Below are 15,512 nucleotides of genomic sequence, written 5' to 3'. Positions count from 1 at the left end.
CCCTACGAAGAAGAACGCCACAAAACTATGGCAGAGCTAGATGAGTTGCATGGCTGACAAGTTCTTCGTTTGAAGGACACAAGCTGGGTTATTTAACACCACGATAAAAAAATGTACGCAAGAGAATCTGGCTCTGGCTTTCTCAGATGTAAAAGAAGCTTCTGGATGAAAACCAACTCGTGTATCCAGTTCTCCTTGTATTTGGAAGGCAAACATAAGCTTTAATTTTTGGAAGATTTTTTAAACTTTTTCTTTTCCTCTTGGGAAAGTGACTGAGTGGTTGCATGCAGTCAAAGCCCTTTTATTTGACTTCTCTGTTAACTGTGTTCTCTGGTTTCCTTTTCCATTTTGCAGGCTGGATGAAGCACTGCAATGCCTGCAGTGAACACCCCAGTAGATTTCCCCTTGAACCCTTTCTTGTGATAGGTGTTGGTGCTCAGATGAAAGCTGTCCTTTACTTTGCCAAGTTTTGTATTCTACCTCTTCAGCGAGCTGATGGACAGGAATGTCCTCTTCAGTAGCATGTGTTCTGATGTTTATTCATTCCCACAAACTAGGATGTCAGTACGATCCAACTGGATGACTATTCATCGGTAGCTTATTTAGTCTAGAATTGCTTATTTTTCTAGCAAGCTTCTGTTTTGCAGATTTCTGCTATCTGTGACTACAAGCACAGAACACGCAAATAAACTTGCTCAGGGTCATTCATAGTCTTGCCTCAACACCGCCTGGTTTCCAAATCGTTTTTTTCCAAGTGCTTTACATGACTTACTCATTAAATTCCTCAGAGGAAACAAGCAGAAGTGTTGTCCACACTGGTAAAAATCAGGTATGTCCACTCTGTAACTGTAAATTAGTTCTCGGAGCCCCTTATGCCACTGTTACCTATCATGCCATTAGCCCTCATCTTTATGCAACAGCAAAGTATAATGCATTTCAATCCACATTTCCACCAATTTTTATTCCTACCAATTATAACCTTCATCTGTATTTCATCCCACCCACATAACAAAACAAGACACTATTTATAAAAAAAGACACCGTCTTCAATGATTTTCTCAAGATCTGAAGGTGGTGTACATATATATATATATAAAGCCAAATGAATATTATAATTCACTATTTAAAGAAAGGCATAAGACAATTCAGTAGGACAGAGGATGTTATTTTTGGAAAGGTCACATATGCATGTAGTTATTTTTTTAAACACATAGGTAATGTGAACCAAATGTTAGACACACGAAAACTTTTGGTCACTTAGAAAAACTGAGGTGGTAGTTGGTGCATGAAATGCATTCCCTGTTAGTGTTTGTTCTCCAAGTTGTACTCACATTGGCAGTCAACTGAGTTGTCAGAGCTGACACTTTTTCTTGGGATGCATCCAACTCTCTTCGTAGCTTGCGAATCTATATATTTTAAGAGAGCACTTTACTGCACCATAATATGGAGAAATAAGATAGCAAGACACGAAATGCAGGGTGTCTTGACAGAACATTTATGCCTGTCAGACACGATGTGCTCTTACCTCTGACTGGCATTTCTCTTCAGGCTGTAAAATAAAAACGGAGGAAAACACATGAGGATACTACAACATAACCAGCCTGACAAATTTATCAATTTTTTTCTTTTTTTGCATTTCAAAAACTCTAATGGGAATTCCTTATTTTGGATTCCCACATCCATATTCAATCTAAGATAATCTCCTAATTTATTTACTCTTCAGGAAAAAGAAAACAGGGTGCTTGTACAGTACTGCTTCCTGCAGGAAGGAATTTGGGCTCCACTTCCCAGCCTGCCAACCCGTGCACCTCTGAGTGTGAAGTGCGGAAGGGTGAAGTCCTGGCTCCGTGCGTGAGGGACTGCATGAGGCTCTGAAGAGCCAGGACTGTCACAGAACATGGCTGATCCTAGGCAATTCCCTTCCTCCTGCACTCGGCTCTCCATGGGATGGAGATTACGTTTTTGCGTTCCAAAGTGATGTAAAAAAAAAAAAAATAAAAAAAAAAATTACTCCCACTTGGGTGCTGCCTAGGCACTGTGGTGCTAAAAAGCTGAGGACACACAACTACTTATGTGAGGAGGCAAAGTGGATGTACTGACCATCCGTTGTGGTCTGCATGATAAAATTGTGGCTACTATGGCTTGTTTCTAACTGCAGTTATCAGCTAAAGAGAAGTATATGGTAGGAAGTTACACACTCCACCGTCCTTATGTAAACATGTCCACTACCAGCCACCACGAAAATTATACCCATCAAACCGCACTATTAAGAGCCACTGGTGCTTGGGCAGCAAGCACATAAACCAGAAGCTTAGACAGCAGCTGCTGAGTACTCTCCTTGCAGCCCAGAGGAAAAGGTCTGGCTTCCATCCTTCCAATACGTTATCTATTTTGGCTTCATATGGACCTTGCTTGAGACAAGGTCAATAATGAAAGGCGGTATTTTCAGTTTGTTATCAAGGTCCTAAGGCTGTGTTACACGTGTCGCTTCCTAACAGTGAAACAAGTATGTGAAATAATACTAAATAACACTATGCTGGCTTGACAGACGTCATAGACAGTTATACATGATCTGCCAAGGGCACGTTCTTCCATGTACCCGTGTCACGTATGCTTGTTCCAACCATGGATGTGTGGTAAGCGTGCAGCTGCATCATACGTGCATAACAATTTGAAATTAAAGATCCTCCTCAATTAACACATATTTCAGAAGTAATTATTATCCACTGTTTTTTAAAAGGGTTGTGCTTTAAGAAACCCCCAAAACCGTGATCACGGCATGCCAGGAACACATGACCCACCTTTAATCTGCCTAGCTTGGATATTAACAGCAGTGAAGGCACTGGGATTTCACCATCAGTGCCAAATAGTTCTGTACAGTCTTGCGTGGGCTGGAACCTGCTGTGCCCTGGGTCGCTGCAGTCAACACCCCAACCAGCTAGAGAAAGGCTAGGCAAGACAGGGTCTGCGTGTTGCAGCCTCGCCTCCCCATTACACCACAGGTGTAGTCTTAACTTACAAGCTCTTCCACAGTGTATGTTTTAAATGGAAAATCCTTCGTGAGACTATTAGAAGAAAATAAGCAAGTGCAACACGCGTTTAAAAAAAACCCTGTATTTTCAAACTCCAGTAAGCCTTATCTGAGGACCAGATAACCTAAATGAATACTTTTGGAGAAAATATTACTGGCATAGTGAACAAGTGGTTTCTTTAAAATTAATAAAATCTGCGCATTAACAACTTATTCAAACTTCTTTAGTAGCAAATCATTAATGCAAGGCTGGAATGACTTTATCCAGCAAATTTTGGGGTGCTTTAGGTAATGAAGTTCAAATCTCCTCAGAGCTAGCGAGGTCCTTTGTAGCAAAACTTATTTAGCGTAGTTGTAAAATACTGACTCGTACAATAAATTGCTGCTTTTAGGCCATTAACGTCTGTGTTTAATAAGGATACTGCTAAATATCCAGACCCATCTTTATGAACGTAAATATTTCTTTCGTGGCTAGCATTCCCAACACAATCAAATTAAAAGCGCTTTTTTCCCCCTCCTTGAATGGCAAAAATAATTAGCAAAATAAGACCAGTCAATTCAATAATCTTGACTAGTAAACCCAAATTGTTCTTGTCATTATACTCACTGTCGAATAAATAGATGACGTACTGGACACCAAAGAGAGAGAAGAACCATGCACTAAAGGGAAGAAAATAAACAGACTGAATATAAGTCCAGTAACCACATAGTGGAATCATTACAGATCATCTACTGCCAACCACCAGCCTACTGAGGAAATACTTTCACAAATTTCATCATCCATCATGAACTTAATTATATTATTGCACCAATAATGTACAGTTTGAAGAACGCATGGCCAGGTAATACAATCCATAGACTTTGATTTGGTAAAGCTATTTTAACAATTTAATAATACTTTTTTGGGGGGGAACGAGGTGTGGTCAAGCAGATTAAAAAGAAAAGTTTTGATAAAGATTTGTTCAGAAATAAATATTTGTCTGTGGAGCTTATCTTAAGACTCTTGCGAAAGGGCTTACTCAGGATAAAAAAGCAACACCTTAACTGAAATGCAGGAGAGATTACAGCAGTAAATCTAACTGCTTCGTCTTCAGTTTTAGAAGAGACTGGGGAGGGGGGGTGGTGGTTTCTTTAAGCAGCAGACCAAGACGGAGATGTCCTGAGAAGACCATGATCCCCAGCTCCGGCATGTAACCAGATGCTCCGGGAGAAGACGTGGAACACCCAGGGCAGAAACCATTGTCTAATTTTGGGGCTCTGAGCTGTCCTCTGAATGCAGCTCTCTTCCTTCTGCTGACTACGAGAGAGCTGTGTCATGGGCATCGATGAGCTGAACGTTCCCTGTCCCTGCAGGGGTTTTTGGTCTTTCTTTAAAGCAATGACATTTCTTTAACCAGGCACAGTTCGTTCTCTCATAGAAAAATTACTGGAGTGAAAAATTACTTTTCTCTGGAAAAGAATCCGTTTTAAGCAGTTTTTGCATTTAAATATACATTCAGTAAAAGATATACATTGATTCTCAAGGTTGTTACCATCACCCCGACATTAGGATTTACATATAGCATAATTTTATTTTTGATTATGTTGTTAAAAAAAACCTACCTGAAGCTATTCTTTCTGTTACTGAAACATGCTAAATTACCTTTCCTTTGCTTTTATTTTTAGAAACAAAATACATTTAACTGAAACTTTCATTCAAACTTCAGGTAACTTCATACAAATCACATGAAATCGTGTTAAATCACTTTTTCTTTCACCTAAATCCTCCAGCCAAAAAAAAATTTAGAAAAGCTGCCATTTTGCTCTAATTACCTACTGCAATTCTCCTACATTCATAATAAACGCGCTCTGCTTTCCCATTGACATTATATCCTAAGGCAAGGCTGGAAAGAGAAGTAAACAAAGTCTAAGTTGGCTTCTGGAGGAATTTAAGACAATTTAAAAAAACCCACAAGAAAGTAAAAAAAACTCACACCCATTTGCTTTTTCTGGTTAATCACATTTTCAATTAAAATGATCTTTATAGTTAGAAGTTAAGGACTGTACTGCATTAAGAACATAAAAATAACTAGCGTGAGTCAGACGCGGGGTCTGTCTAATCGCGTGCTCCATCTCTGGCTGCAACCGCAGCACATGTTTAGGGAAAAGAACGCGAGGAGGAGGCAGATACCCCGTGATTTTTCCCCAGGTACACCTTTGCATCTTCTGGGAATCGGCAGCGATGGAAATTCCTGAGATGGAAACTGCAATCAGACCATTATTTTTCATAGTCGCTGTGACCTATCCACCATTAACTTGCTTAACTACTTCTGAATCCACTGACACGTTTTGTCTGTAACAAAACACTCTGCTTGTGTTTAGAAACAGAATTCCCTGCAGTTGTTCTAGACCTGCTGCTGAATCAGTCAGTAAGCTCCTCGCGTGCCTCCACACCCCTGTGATATGAGAAGTAGGGGATAACCATCTTCTTTATAATGCACTAAATTATATATTATCACCTCCCTTCAGACATCCTTCTTCCAAGCTGAAGATTCCTAATCTATTTGAACTCCCTTCATACCATAGATATTATACACTTAAGACCTCCTTGTCACTTTTCTTTTTACCTGCATTTTTACCCTTAGGATCACCATTTTTCAGATGGAAAGCCCAAAGCGCAGGCCATATTGCTCAAGGCCACCAACGGACTCATACACAGAATATAATATTATTTTCTGGTTTGCCTCTCTATATTCTTCCTTTGTGTAGTTTTTACTAATAGAGAAGTATTCAAGAAAGCAACCATACCAACTGGCCACAGAAGAAACAATCTCCTTACAATGGATCGGGAGACAGGCAGTTTGAGTTAGCATCAGCGGGGATTTTTAAGATCACATCGGGACTTTACAGGAGGAAAGAAGACTCAAAATGAAAAAAGGGAAAGAACACGTAACTCTGGGAATCAGACTCCTGCCTCGTAAAACACCGCTACTGCATCATTTGAATGTGTGTTTAATTTGAGATTTCTAGTTTCAAGGACAACTAAGGAGTTAATATTTTTGCACAATTTCTTTTTAAAGTATCTGCAGATGGCTACTTTAAGGCTATTTAATTAGGAGCCTGAAGGCAGTTACGCTCTTGATGTGATCCCTGTTTTTTGCAGTTAACGTGCATCTGCACGCAGGCTACAAACCCAAATTGTTTTGGAGCTATTATTTCAAAGCACTATAAATGCATATGCAAGCACGTATCATTTTTAATGTTAGAAAAGAAACGGTCTAGCCATGATCAACTGTCCAAAGAGTAGAACGAACAACAGGTATTGCAGTCAGTAGCACAAAAAGGCAGTAAAACTTTATATCCCAATGACAATGAATTTAATTCCTTTCTCTCTAGGAGGTTGAAGTATCAGGGTGGAACCAGCAGCAGCATAGCTCCTGGGGAATCACAGAATCATATAGGTTGGAAAAGACCTTTAAGATCATCGAGTCCAACCATAAACCTAACACTGCCAAGCCCACCACTACACCATGTCCCTAAGCACCTCATCCAAACGTCCTTTAAATACCTCCAGGGATGGCGACTCAACCACTTCCCTGGGCAGTCTGTTCCAATGCTTGATAACCCTCTCGGTGAAGAAAAATTTCCTAATATCCAGTCTAAACCTCCCCTGGCACAACTTGAGGCCATTTCCTCTTGTCCTATCACTTGTTACCTGGGAGAAGAGACCGACCCCCACCTCTCTACAACCTCCTTTCAGGCAGTTGTAGAGAGCAACAAGGTCTCCCCTCAGCCTCCTTTTCTCCAGGCTAAACAACCCCAGTTCCCTCAGCCGCTCCCCATCAGCCTTGTGCTCCAGACCCTTCCCCAGCTTCGTTGCCCTTCTCTGGACACGCTCCAGCCCCTCAATGTCTCTCTTGTAGTGAGGGGCCCAAAACTGAACACAGGATTCGAGGTGCGGCCTCACCAGTGCCGAGTACAGGGGGACGATCACTGCCCTAGTCCTGCTGGCCACACTATTCCTGATACAAGCCAGGATGCCATTGGCTTTCTTGGCCACCTGGGCACACTGCTGGCTCATGTTCAGCCAGCTGTCAACCAACACCCCCAGGTCCTTCTCTGCCAGGCAGCTTTCCAGCCACTCTTCCCCAAGCCTGTAGCGTTGCATGGGGTTGCTGTGGCCCAAGTGCAGGACCTTGCACTTGGCCTTGTTAAACCTCATACAATTGACCTCGGCTGAGGTCATCAGTCGGAAGACTGATGGCCAGGGAAGCGGGGAACTGGATAGCCAAGAGGCCACTTAAGTTCTAGGCTGGCTTTTTCCCCCTGAAGTTCTGGGTAGTTTGGAAGCTGTTCCTGCTGGCATCTCTCGTCCTGAAACCCTTCCTATCAAGAGAGTTAGGTACTGCAAGGCTGACTAACATTTCGACCTACGTGCTGTGCTGTGAGAGAACGTGACTATACGTCACACTATGGAGACAAAAGAAAAAAAGGTTTTTAAGAATAAATCCTGGCCCTGCTGAAGTTAATAAGAATAAAATGTCTTGTAATCTTACGTGCTTATAAATAATTAAGAATTAGATTAGTAAGCTTTATCGAAGACCTGGATTGATGCTTCATTGACACTGGCTGATTGTATAAAATCAATTTGTTCATTAACCACAAATTTAATTTCTATAATACTTTTTGACCTATTCTGTCAAGGTGAAGGTGAATTAGACCTGAATTAGGTGAATTAGGTTTGAAAGCATAGGACAACATACATGCCGTATTCAGAACCACTTATAGCTCACTTATAACTTGTGATTCCCTGAGAAATAAGCAGGAGCTAATAAGCAGGCTATCCCTGCCTTCTGCAAGGCTCGAGAAGTGACAGAAGACCTTTACGCTGAAGACAAAAATACAGAGACTGCACCTAAGCATTCATCCCATCTGGTAAAATATTATTATCCTTTTAGGTGCCAAAAACGTAGGCAAATCTGAAAGAGACTTCTTCAGCATGTCCACTGTAGGGTCAAATTCCCTCCTCATATACAAAAGTGATCTTTTTCCACTGCTTTCAAGTCCATAACCTGGTGAGTTTTCTTAGACATCATTTTAATTACTTTTTTTAAATGAGTGAAAAGCACTTTGTAGAACATTTCACCTAACTCTTCCCTTTTCCTTTTCTTTTTTTTTTAAATGGTTCGTCCTCAAACATGTAATATTTATTAAATATTCTTCCAAACTAGCCTCTCGCCCGGACAAGAATTTCTGAATTATAACAGATAGGTTAACCTCAAACATGCCAAAATGGATTTGCTGCAATCTGAAGCACACTTAAAAGACCAAGGTGACAATTTTTTTGAGGATCTCTTCAATAAAACCCAAGTAAGTTTTGCTGTAGTAGCTCTTTCAGTAAACCTAAGTATAACACAGAGGCGGTGATTTAAATTCCTTCACAGATTATATTACGGAACCCTTTAGTAAGAGCAGGACTGTTCTTCCCAGAATGGAATTCAACTGACCAAGTATCAGGCAGTCTTTGACTGTTCATGATCACCTAGCTTTCTGAGAGCATGGCACAAACAAAGGTTAATTCCTGCAACGACAGAGTTTTCAGCCCTATAGCATTATTGTAACAATTTCCAATCCGTAATGAAGATCCTCAGCCATGGGCCTCTAAAATACAATTAAATATAATGGAGTTAGATTGGCTAAATTCAATAACCAATTAGCCCTGAATCTTTCCAGAGCTATAGCCAGTGTGCATTGTCCACTCCTTCCAACGGCAGAAAACAGATGGGACAACCAGTATCTCCAGGAAGGCAACTTGTGGCTCCTAAAGGCCCCTACAAGCACTTAAGCGTGGCTCCCATGCACGCCTGGCTTTAGGGGAGCAGCAACAACGGGGCACTGGTATTAACCCCGCCTGAGCAAGTGCAGGTCTTTAGCAGTGAAGGAAGTCAGCAAAGGCTTGTGTGACCTGGAGTGAGTACTTCATAGCCAACCAAGCTCCCAATCCTTGCCAGAAAGGAGATTTAAGACTCAAAGAGCTAATGCTGAAAGAGTTTCCTATGACCTTCCTATGAACCACTCCCAGGGCTCACCCCACGCTTGACTTCTCAAAGTGCAGCACTTGAGGGTTTTAACGTCTGCTCGAAGCTACTCCTGCTACAGCCATAAGGTTGCTTGATCAGTGGCAATCAAACTAAATATTTATTTATAGGTAAATGACTTTTTCTTCTTATAATTACATGGGCTTTTTTTATCAGGTATGATTGCATATTTGAAAAGATGACGAGGAATTAAAAAGAAGAGTCTAGATGTTTTGAAGTACTACTTAGGTCCCTTCTGTGGAAGCCGTGTGATGGCAACCCAGGACATTGAGCAGAAATAAAAAGTAAAGACAATTTTAATACAGATTAAGTACTGGAAAAATTAACTGAGATAGAAACAACAGTCTGGCTGATATCAATTATCTATACTACAAACAGAAGTGAGGAGGCCCAGGTTCAGGAGAATAGTCCTATTCAAGGAAACACTTTAATACGCTAACTCTAAGCAGGAATTAGAGTCATTTTGAGATCACGAAAAATGAAGCACAGGACGCGTTTAAATCATTCCTCGAACAGTGATGGTCTAGGTACAACACTTACATGCTTTCCTATGCCTGGCCAGAAGGATCTCTGAATGAACATCATCAGAACAATGGTGACTAGGACTAAAGTTTTATCTAACACTGAGCGCTCCACACCGAGAGAACTGTGCTCTGAAATGACCCCTATGCTGCACTGAAAAGCAGCAAATTTATACTTGGTTTATGCGAGAATGCCATCTTCTGATCACTTCCAACACCATCACATACTTCAAAGCCACTGACCTTCTTCAAAGCCATCGCGGAAGGAGCCAGACCGGCTCATTGTTCTGCTTTTCTCATCCAGGGACATCGAGCTGTTCCTGAAGCGCGTATCACTATAGGGGTCATAAGGACCATCTGCATTGGAAAGGCTGTGGGTCCGTAGCATAGTTGGATTTGACAGGCTCATCTGGGCTGCAGTGGTTGGGCTTGCTATAAAGTGAAGAATAAACACCAATTTATTTGCACGACCACAAATTTTCATACCTAATTTTTGTGCAACTACCCCCCAAAAATTTTTTTTCTTTCTAAGACACAAATTTTTTATGTCATCCTCTCCAGGCTTCATTATTTTTCTAAATTCAATGAATTCAAATAAGAGGTATGCAAATCAAGCTAGTGAATAAGAAAACTCAAGTAAATAAGGTCATTTTAAACACTGGGTGATACGTCTACGCTTCCACAGACAAGCTCAGTCAACTCACTAACACCTTGTAGGCATGAACTAATTAACCCTTGTTTAATTTGGAGCAGTCCTTCCTCAAAAAGGACTAAAACCCCTGAAGGAATTTAAACTAGTACTTTGCCTACATAAAACAGGCCTTATGAACCACCTCCTTCAAAGCCTTCAGGTTCTCAGAAAGTGGCATTTTTCTATGTATTTAAGTCACAAATTTTAAGAGCTTTAGTTTCCTAATAGTTGGATATTTCAAAATTGTTTCTTTCCACTACGAGGTCCTAAGAATTATAAAATATCAATTTTGCCTCAAAAGCCAATACTCTCCCAGCCAGCATTTAGAGTACAAAACGTCTGCTCCAGTTTCACATCTTTTTAAAGAACTTTTGTGCTAAAATTATACCTGCTATTTACTAAGAACGAGTTGATTTGTGGAAAAAAAAAGAGAACAACAATATTGCTGTTCAACCGGCAGGTTCCTCTTGGTGTGCTGTCATTGCCTGTTTCTCTGTACACCGTCAACTGATACAGACTACTGTAGAAGATACAATAAACCAGCTTAAAGGTGCTCAACTTCCACATGAACATTTGCGATTAAATAAAACGCAGTGACCTCTCTTGATGACTCCAATATCTCCAAGCTTTTTTTTTTTTTTTGTTAATTGCTTGTGGCCAAATAGATTTTGAAGCTTATTAATGTAAATAATCTTCAATATTCTCCATAAGGAGTTAACTTTCTGGGCCTAAGACTACACTTTTTTTTTTTTTTTTTTTGACCATTAAGGTACTTTCATGAACTTTCATGACAGTTTGTTAGCTGTTGGCAATGTAATTACACTGTGTGTATATTCAGCTGAAATTTTGTTAAGTGTCGGGTTATTTAAAGCTGTTTATTTAATGTTTCTTTTCAGCGCACTCAAAGAAAGGCTCTAAAACGTCACTGCTGCAACTCAAAACTGCACTAGAAGTAAGTGACCGTGTAAGCCGCTGCAAATTCACGCAGCACAAGAAGTTCACGAGCATAGGCTTAACTATTTTGCCTATTATTTCTTTATCATTCTAGAAAAGATGGAGGGGCTTCCGAAAGTCAAAAAGAAACAGAAAACGTCTGCACGCCATAGTACTTTCCAAATGTCACTTAACGTAAAGACAATATCTGTACTGTTAGGATCGATTTACATACCTAAACAAATTGCGATGGCCACTAAGTAATATTTAATCTTCACACCAGAGATGAGCACTACTTGAACTTCAAATTAGTTTATTTCAACTGCTGATATGGTCAACTAAAATCTGCAATGCTTTATGGACCCCGTCAATCAACTTTTATTCTTTCCTTCATTTAAAAAGTGTTTACTTTTATCAATGTAATTAAGTGAAGGAATGGCATTTTTTCTGACTTAAAATTCTTCTGACTTTTATATATCATTTCAGACTAAGCTTTGGGCAATTTTCCAACAAACCACTTGAAAAATACATAAAAATAAAATATCCTAGACTGATGAGACTGGCACATATAGTAAGTAATATGCTTGGATTTTAAAGCAATATTACTAAACAGGTAGGCAATGCCTTAAGTCCTTTAAACGCACCAGTGTGTGATATTAACAAATAGCTCTACTGAATAGCTCACAACGTATATTAAAGCAACTGATTACTCCCAGCGAAGTATTTTCACAGAGTTACTGCACGTATGCCACCTTTGGGCATATGAGATAATAATGCTAATTAGTCACACTCATTTCAATGAAAGCGCTTCCTGAAGTTGAACCTGGGACGCGGAGCTGCTGAAAGAAAATGATATTGTGCAATATGCTATTTTCAAGACACACAATGTATTGCTATGATTATCCAAACAGATAAATTATTCACCAAGCTGTGAGAAGTTAAATCTAGTTCCAGAGGGTGATGTTATGCTGGATCCAGATGAAAACGGAGAATTGCCAGCAGTATCCTGAAGTCCTCCTGCTGAGTGGGACCGTAGCCATTCTTTTGCATCTTCTTGATTACGGAGTTGGGAGGATGGAGTATACCTGCAAAAGCAAACAGTTTTTCCAAAATGAACGTTGACATTTATTTAAAATTAAAAAAAAAAAAAACAAAAAACAAACCACCAACCATGAAATGTCACAAGACTTGGGGAGGGAGAGAGGGAAAGAAAGATGGAAGAACTCTCATATGAAATTTAAGGATTAGAATGATATAAACCCAATACAACTCTGATTTAAGGAGCTGTTCCAAGCTGTTCCTAATTCACTCCACTTCTGTTTGGGGAAAAAAAGGCCAAACCTCCTTTCCTATGGCTTCAGTAGTAACCAAACTAGTAGTAAACAAAAAGCTACAGATAGAAGTTTTGCACTGTAGAATAAAATATAGCATGTGTTACGTATGTATGATTCAAAAATAAAACCGTAATTTGGAAATCCTTTCCTTTCTTAAAGTTGTGCCAAAATTCTATCACTATTCTAATATTCTGGTGCATCGCTAAGCTTAGCTGGCTTTTTGTCATATTACAACCAAATTCAAGTCAACAAAGCCATTATCAGATTTTTAAACAAGTTGTGACCCCATAATTCATATTCCAGAGACATTAACATAAAGGCCTGTGGAGGTGTATCCCATTTAGTTCAAAACTAATAGCATTAAATCATCATAACGGAGACTATGTTTAGCCTTCTCTGAAGGCAAGGAAAACAGCGGAAACGTTGGCTGTGCCAACATCAACGGCAAAACACCCGTTGGCTTCAGCTTAAGCAAAGTTTTAAATCTGCTTCTGTATATGCCTGAAAAATACGTACGTTACCACAGGTGTTAGGTGAAATACATGAAAGGGTACAGGTATCAACAGAAAGAGCATCATGGAAACACTTGTCTGCTGATGGGTTTCAGTGCCTGTCTTATGCTATGCCATCTGCTTTTGAGAAATATTTATGACTTATTAGCTCTCCTTCCAAAAAACTAAACACTTGGAGCCTATTATTAGTTGATATTATCTATTTAATTAATTAGATTCCCTCCAACTAAATACTCTACAGTAAGATACCACTTATTAAGACTATTTTAAATCAGTGTCAGCACTACAATAATTAACATTGCAAAAACTCAAACTACTTGCAAAAAATACATTCATTCTTCTGCTTAGGCCTCAACACTTAAGCAACAGTCCCTGACTATCTGCATCTCTTCAACTTTGCACATATACCAGTTTATTAAGAAAGGGGCTTTAAATAGTCATTTCACTTTAACACACTAAGGATTTTTTTTTTTCCCCCAGCATTAATACCTACCTCTTCAGCACTCAAATGTTTCGGTCTTAAAAGAGAGTCTTTATTTATTAGAGACATACTTGAGAGCCACAGAAACATTTTAAACAAAATGCCATTTTTAAGAAAGGCTTTTAGCACTCGGCTTCATGGGACAAAGCTGCTGCGGAGAACAACGTGTATAGCACAGAATAAATTGCAGCTGCAGTTTCAAGGCATCAACTCAGTGATCCTAGAAGCTGCATTAAGCAATTCTGAAGCTGCAATTTTCTAAATTGTCTAAGATATCTTCTGTAAGTTCTGTAACACTTAAAGCATTTAATTAATACACCTAATGTTGATTATCTTGCTAGAACTGCTTGTATCAATGAAAAAAAATCTTTTTCGATGCAGTTTTTTTATGCTCTAAAAGTCACAACCTTACATATATACAAAATGTATAAGAAGACAATTGCCAAAAGTTTGTTTGGGGATTTTTTTTTTGTTCCTTTCTAGAAGAGTAGAAGTTATCTCTTAAGAGCCCTATATAGTTAGGTATTCCGAAGCAAATATTTTTTCAAATTAATATGTCCAATCTCATCCTAAAAGGTTTGGCATGATATTGAAAATCTTTTCTATTTGTATATCAACACCAAAGTTCCCGGGATGAAAATTATCTCGAGTCATTCCATGTAATAGCCATAGAAGCTGCAAAATTATTGTTTTCAAGTCAAGCCCAGTGACGGTCTATGAGATGCTTTTCAGCAATTCAGCCAGCAAAAGCCACAGTTCTTGCTCAAGCGGAGAAGCCACTGGATGAAAAAAAGCACAGTGGTCAATGGCCTTCTTTGAGGATGAAAGAAAGAAAGAGAGAAAGAGGGAAAGAGGGAAAGAGGGAAAGAGGGAAAGAGAGAAAGAGAGAAAGAGAGAAAGAGAGAAAGAGAGAAAGAGAGAAAGAGAGAAAGAGAGAAAGAGAGAAAGAGAGAAAGAAACAATATTGTTGCCACCTCTTGCAAACTGCGACCATCACCACCAGCCACAACAGAAACACAAAGCAAACTCCAAAGCCACAACAAAAGCTGTTAAACCGTGTGGAAACACCAATACCTGAGTCCCTTCTTAGGCAAAGTGTTCCTATCAAGATGTGGGTCGCTGCAGAAAAGTTAAAAGAAAAGAACTTCAGAGAAGAACAAAAGGGAAGGAATAAGATCAGGACAAAGGATGTACAAACATCTGCATCACCTTTTCAGAGGAAAAGGTGCTGGGGCCTTCCTACAGAAACATGCAAAAACCTCCTTACCCAGGTGTGGATTTGCACAAGCATGCATCTGGTACCATGCCAACGAATCTCATCTGTTCACAACGTGGTTTTGTTATTTCTCCTACCCACAATGAACAAAAATGGCTCTTTAAACATCAAATGGGTGCTTAAAAATATGCTTTTCAGCAGGCGTGAGGCAGACTATTTGTGAAAACTGATCAGAATCTTCAGTTGTCAACCACCTTCCCATCATTTCTTTCAGCAGACACCATTTAGGGAATGCAGCTAATTACTGTCACGCAGCTGCAATGTATAGCAATAAGAGAATTGAGCCCAGGCTGTTTAAATTTTCAGATCTTAGCTAAATTCCATTAGCAAAGTAAAATGAAACTAGTCGTAGAAACTCCAGATATTTAAGTTTATGTTTTTAACAACTGATGAACTTGTAACTGAGCAGAGTCTGTTAATTTGTTTTTAAAGAAAATAGCCACGTGCTTAAATGAATTAATTTAATGACAATCCTTATAGCTAAATTACAGTGTGGAGTGATTAAAATTACAGCAGTGAGCAAAAGCTAGCTAGAACGTTTCGATTCGGGTCATCTTTTCCTAACTTTAGCGTTCGTCTTTACAAGGATGGATGTACCCAAGTCCCTGCAAAACACTCATGAGCCAAACTGCAATAAAAGACTGACGACACTGAAT

At 39.5% G+C, this 15,512-nt stretch overlaps 1 protein-coding gene across 2 annotated transcripts in view; it reads right to left on the bottom strand.

The window, feature by feature from the left end:
* NAV2 (neuron navigator 2) overlaps positions 1–15,512 on the bottom strand; it is a 241,872-nt gene that overhangs the window by 29,418 nt on the left and 196,942 nt on the right. For both annotated transcript variants that reach the window (XM_075502011.1, XM_075502010.1), the window contains 6 exons: positions 14,655–14,699; positions 12,178–12,338; positions 9,873–10,061; positions 3,639–3,691; positions 1,526–1,549; positions 1,332–1,406 (listed from right to left, as the gene is read on the bottom strand). In XM_075502011.1, the coding sequence (XP_075358126.1) occupies positions 1,332–1,406; positions 1,526–1,549; positions 3,639–3,691; positions 9,873–10,061; positions 12,178–12,338; positions 14,655–14,699 (547 nt within the window). The remainder of the gene's footprint in view (positions 1–1,331; positions 1,407–1,525; positions 1,550–3,638; positions 3,692–9,872; positions 10,062–12,177; positions 12,339–14,654; positions 14,700–15,512) is intronic.

This window comes from Mycteria americana, chromosome 5 (genome assembly GCF_035582795.1).
Source record: "Mycteria americana isolate JAX WOST 10 ecotype Jacksonville Zoo and Gardens chromosome 5, USCA_MyAme_1.0, whole genome shotgun sequence".
Classification (NCBI taxonomy): Eukaryota; Metazoa; Chordata; class Aves; order Ciconiiformes; family Ciconiidae; genus Mycteria; species Mycteria americana.
The sequence above is the reverse complement of the archived record's forward strand: the minus strand, read 5'-3'. Positions and strand labels throughout refer to the sequence as shown.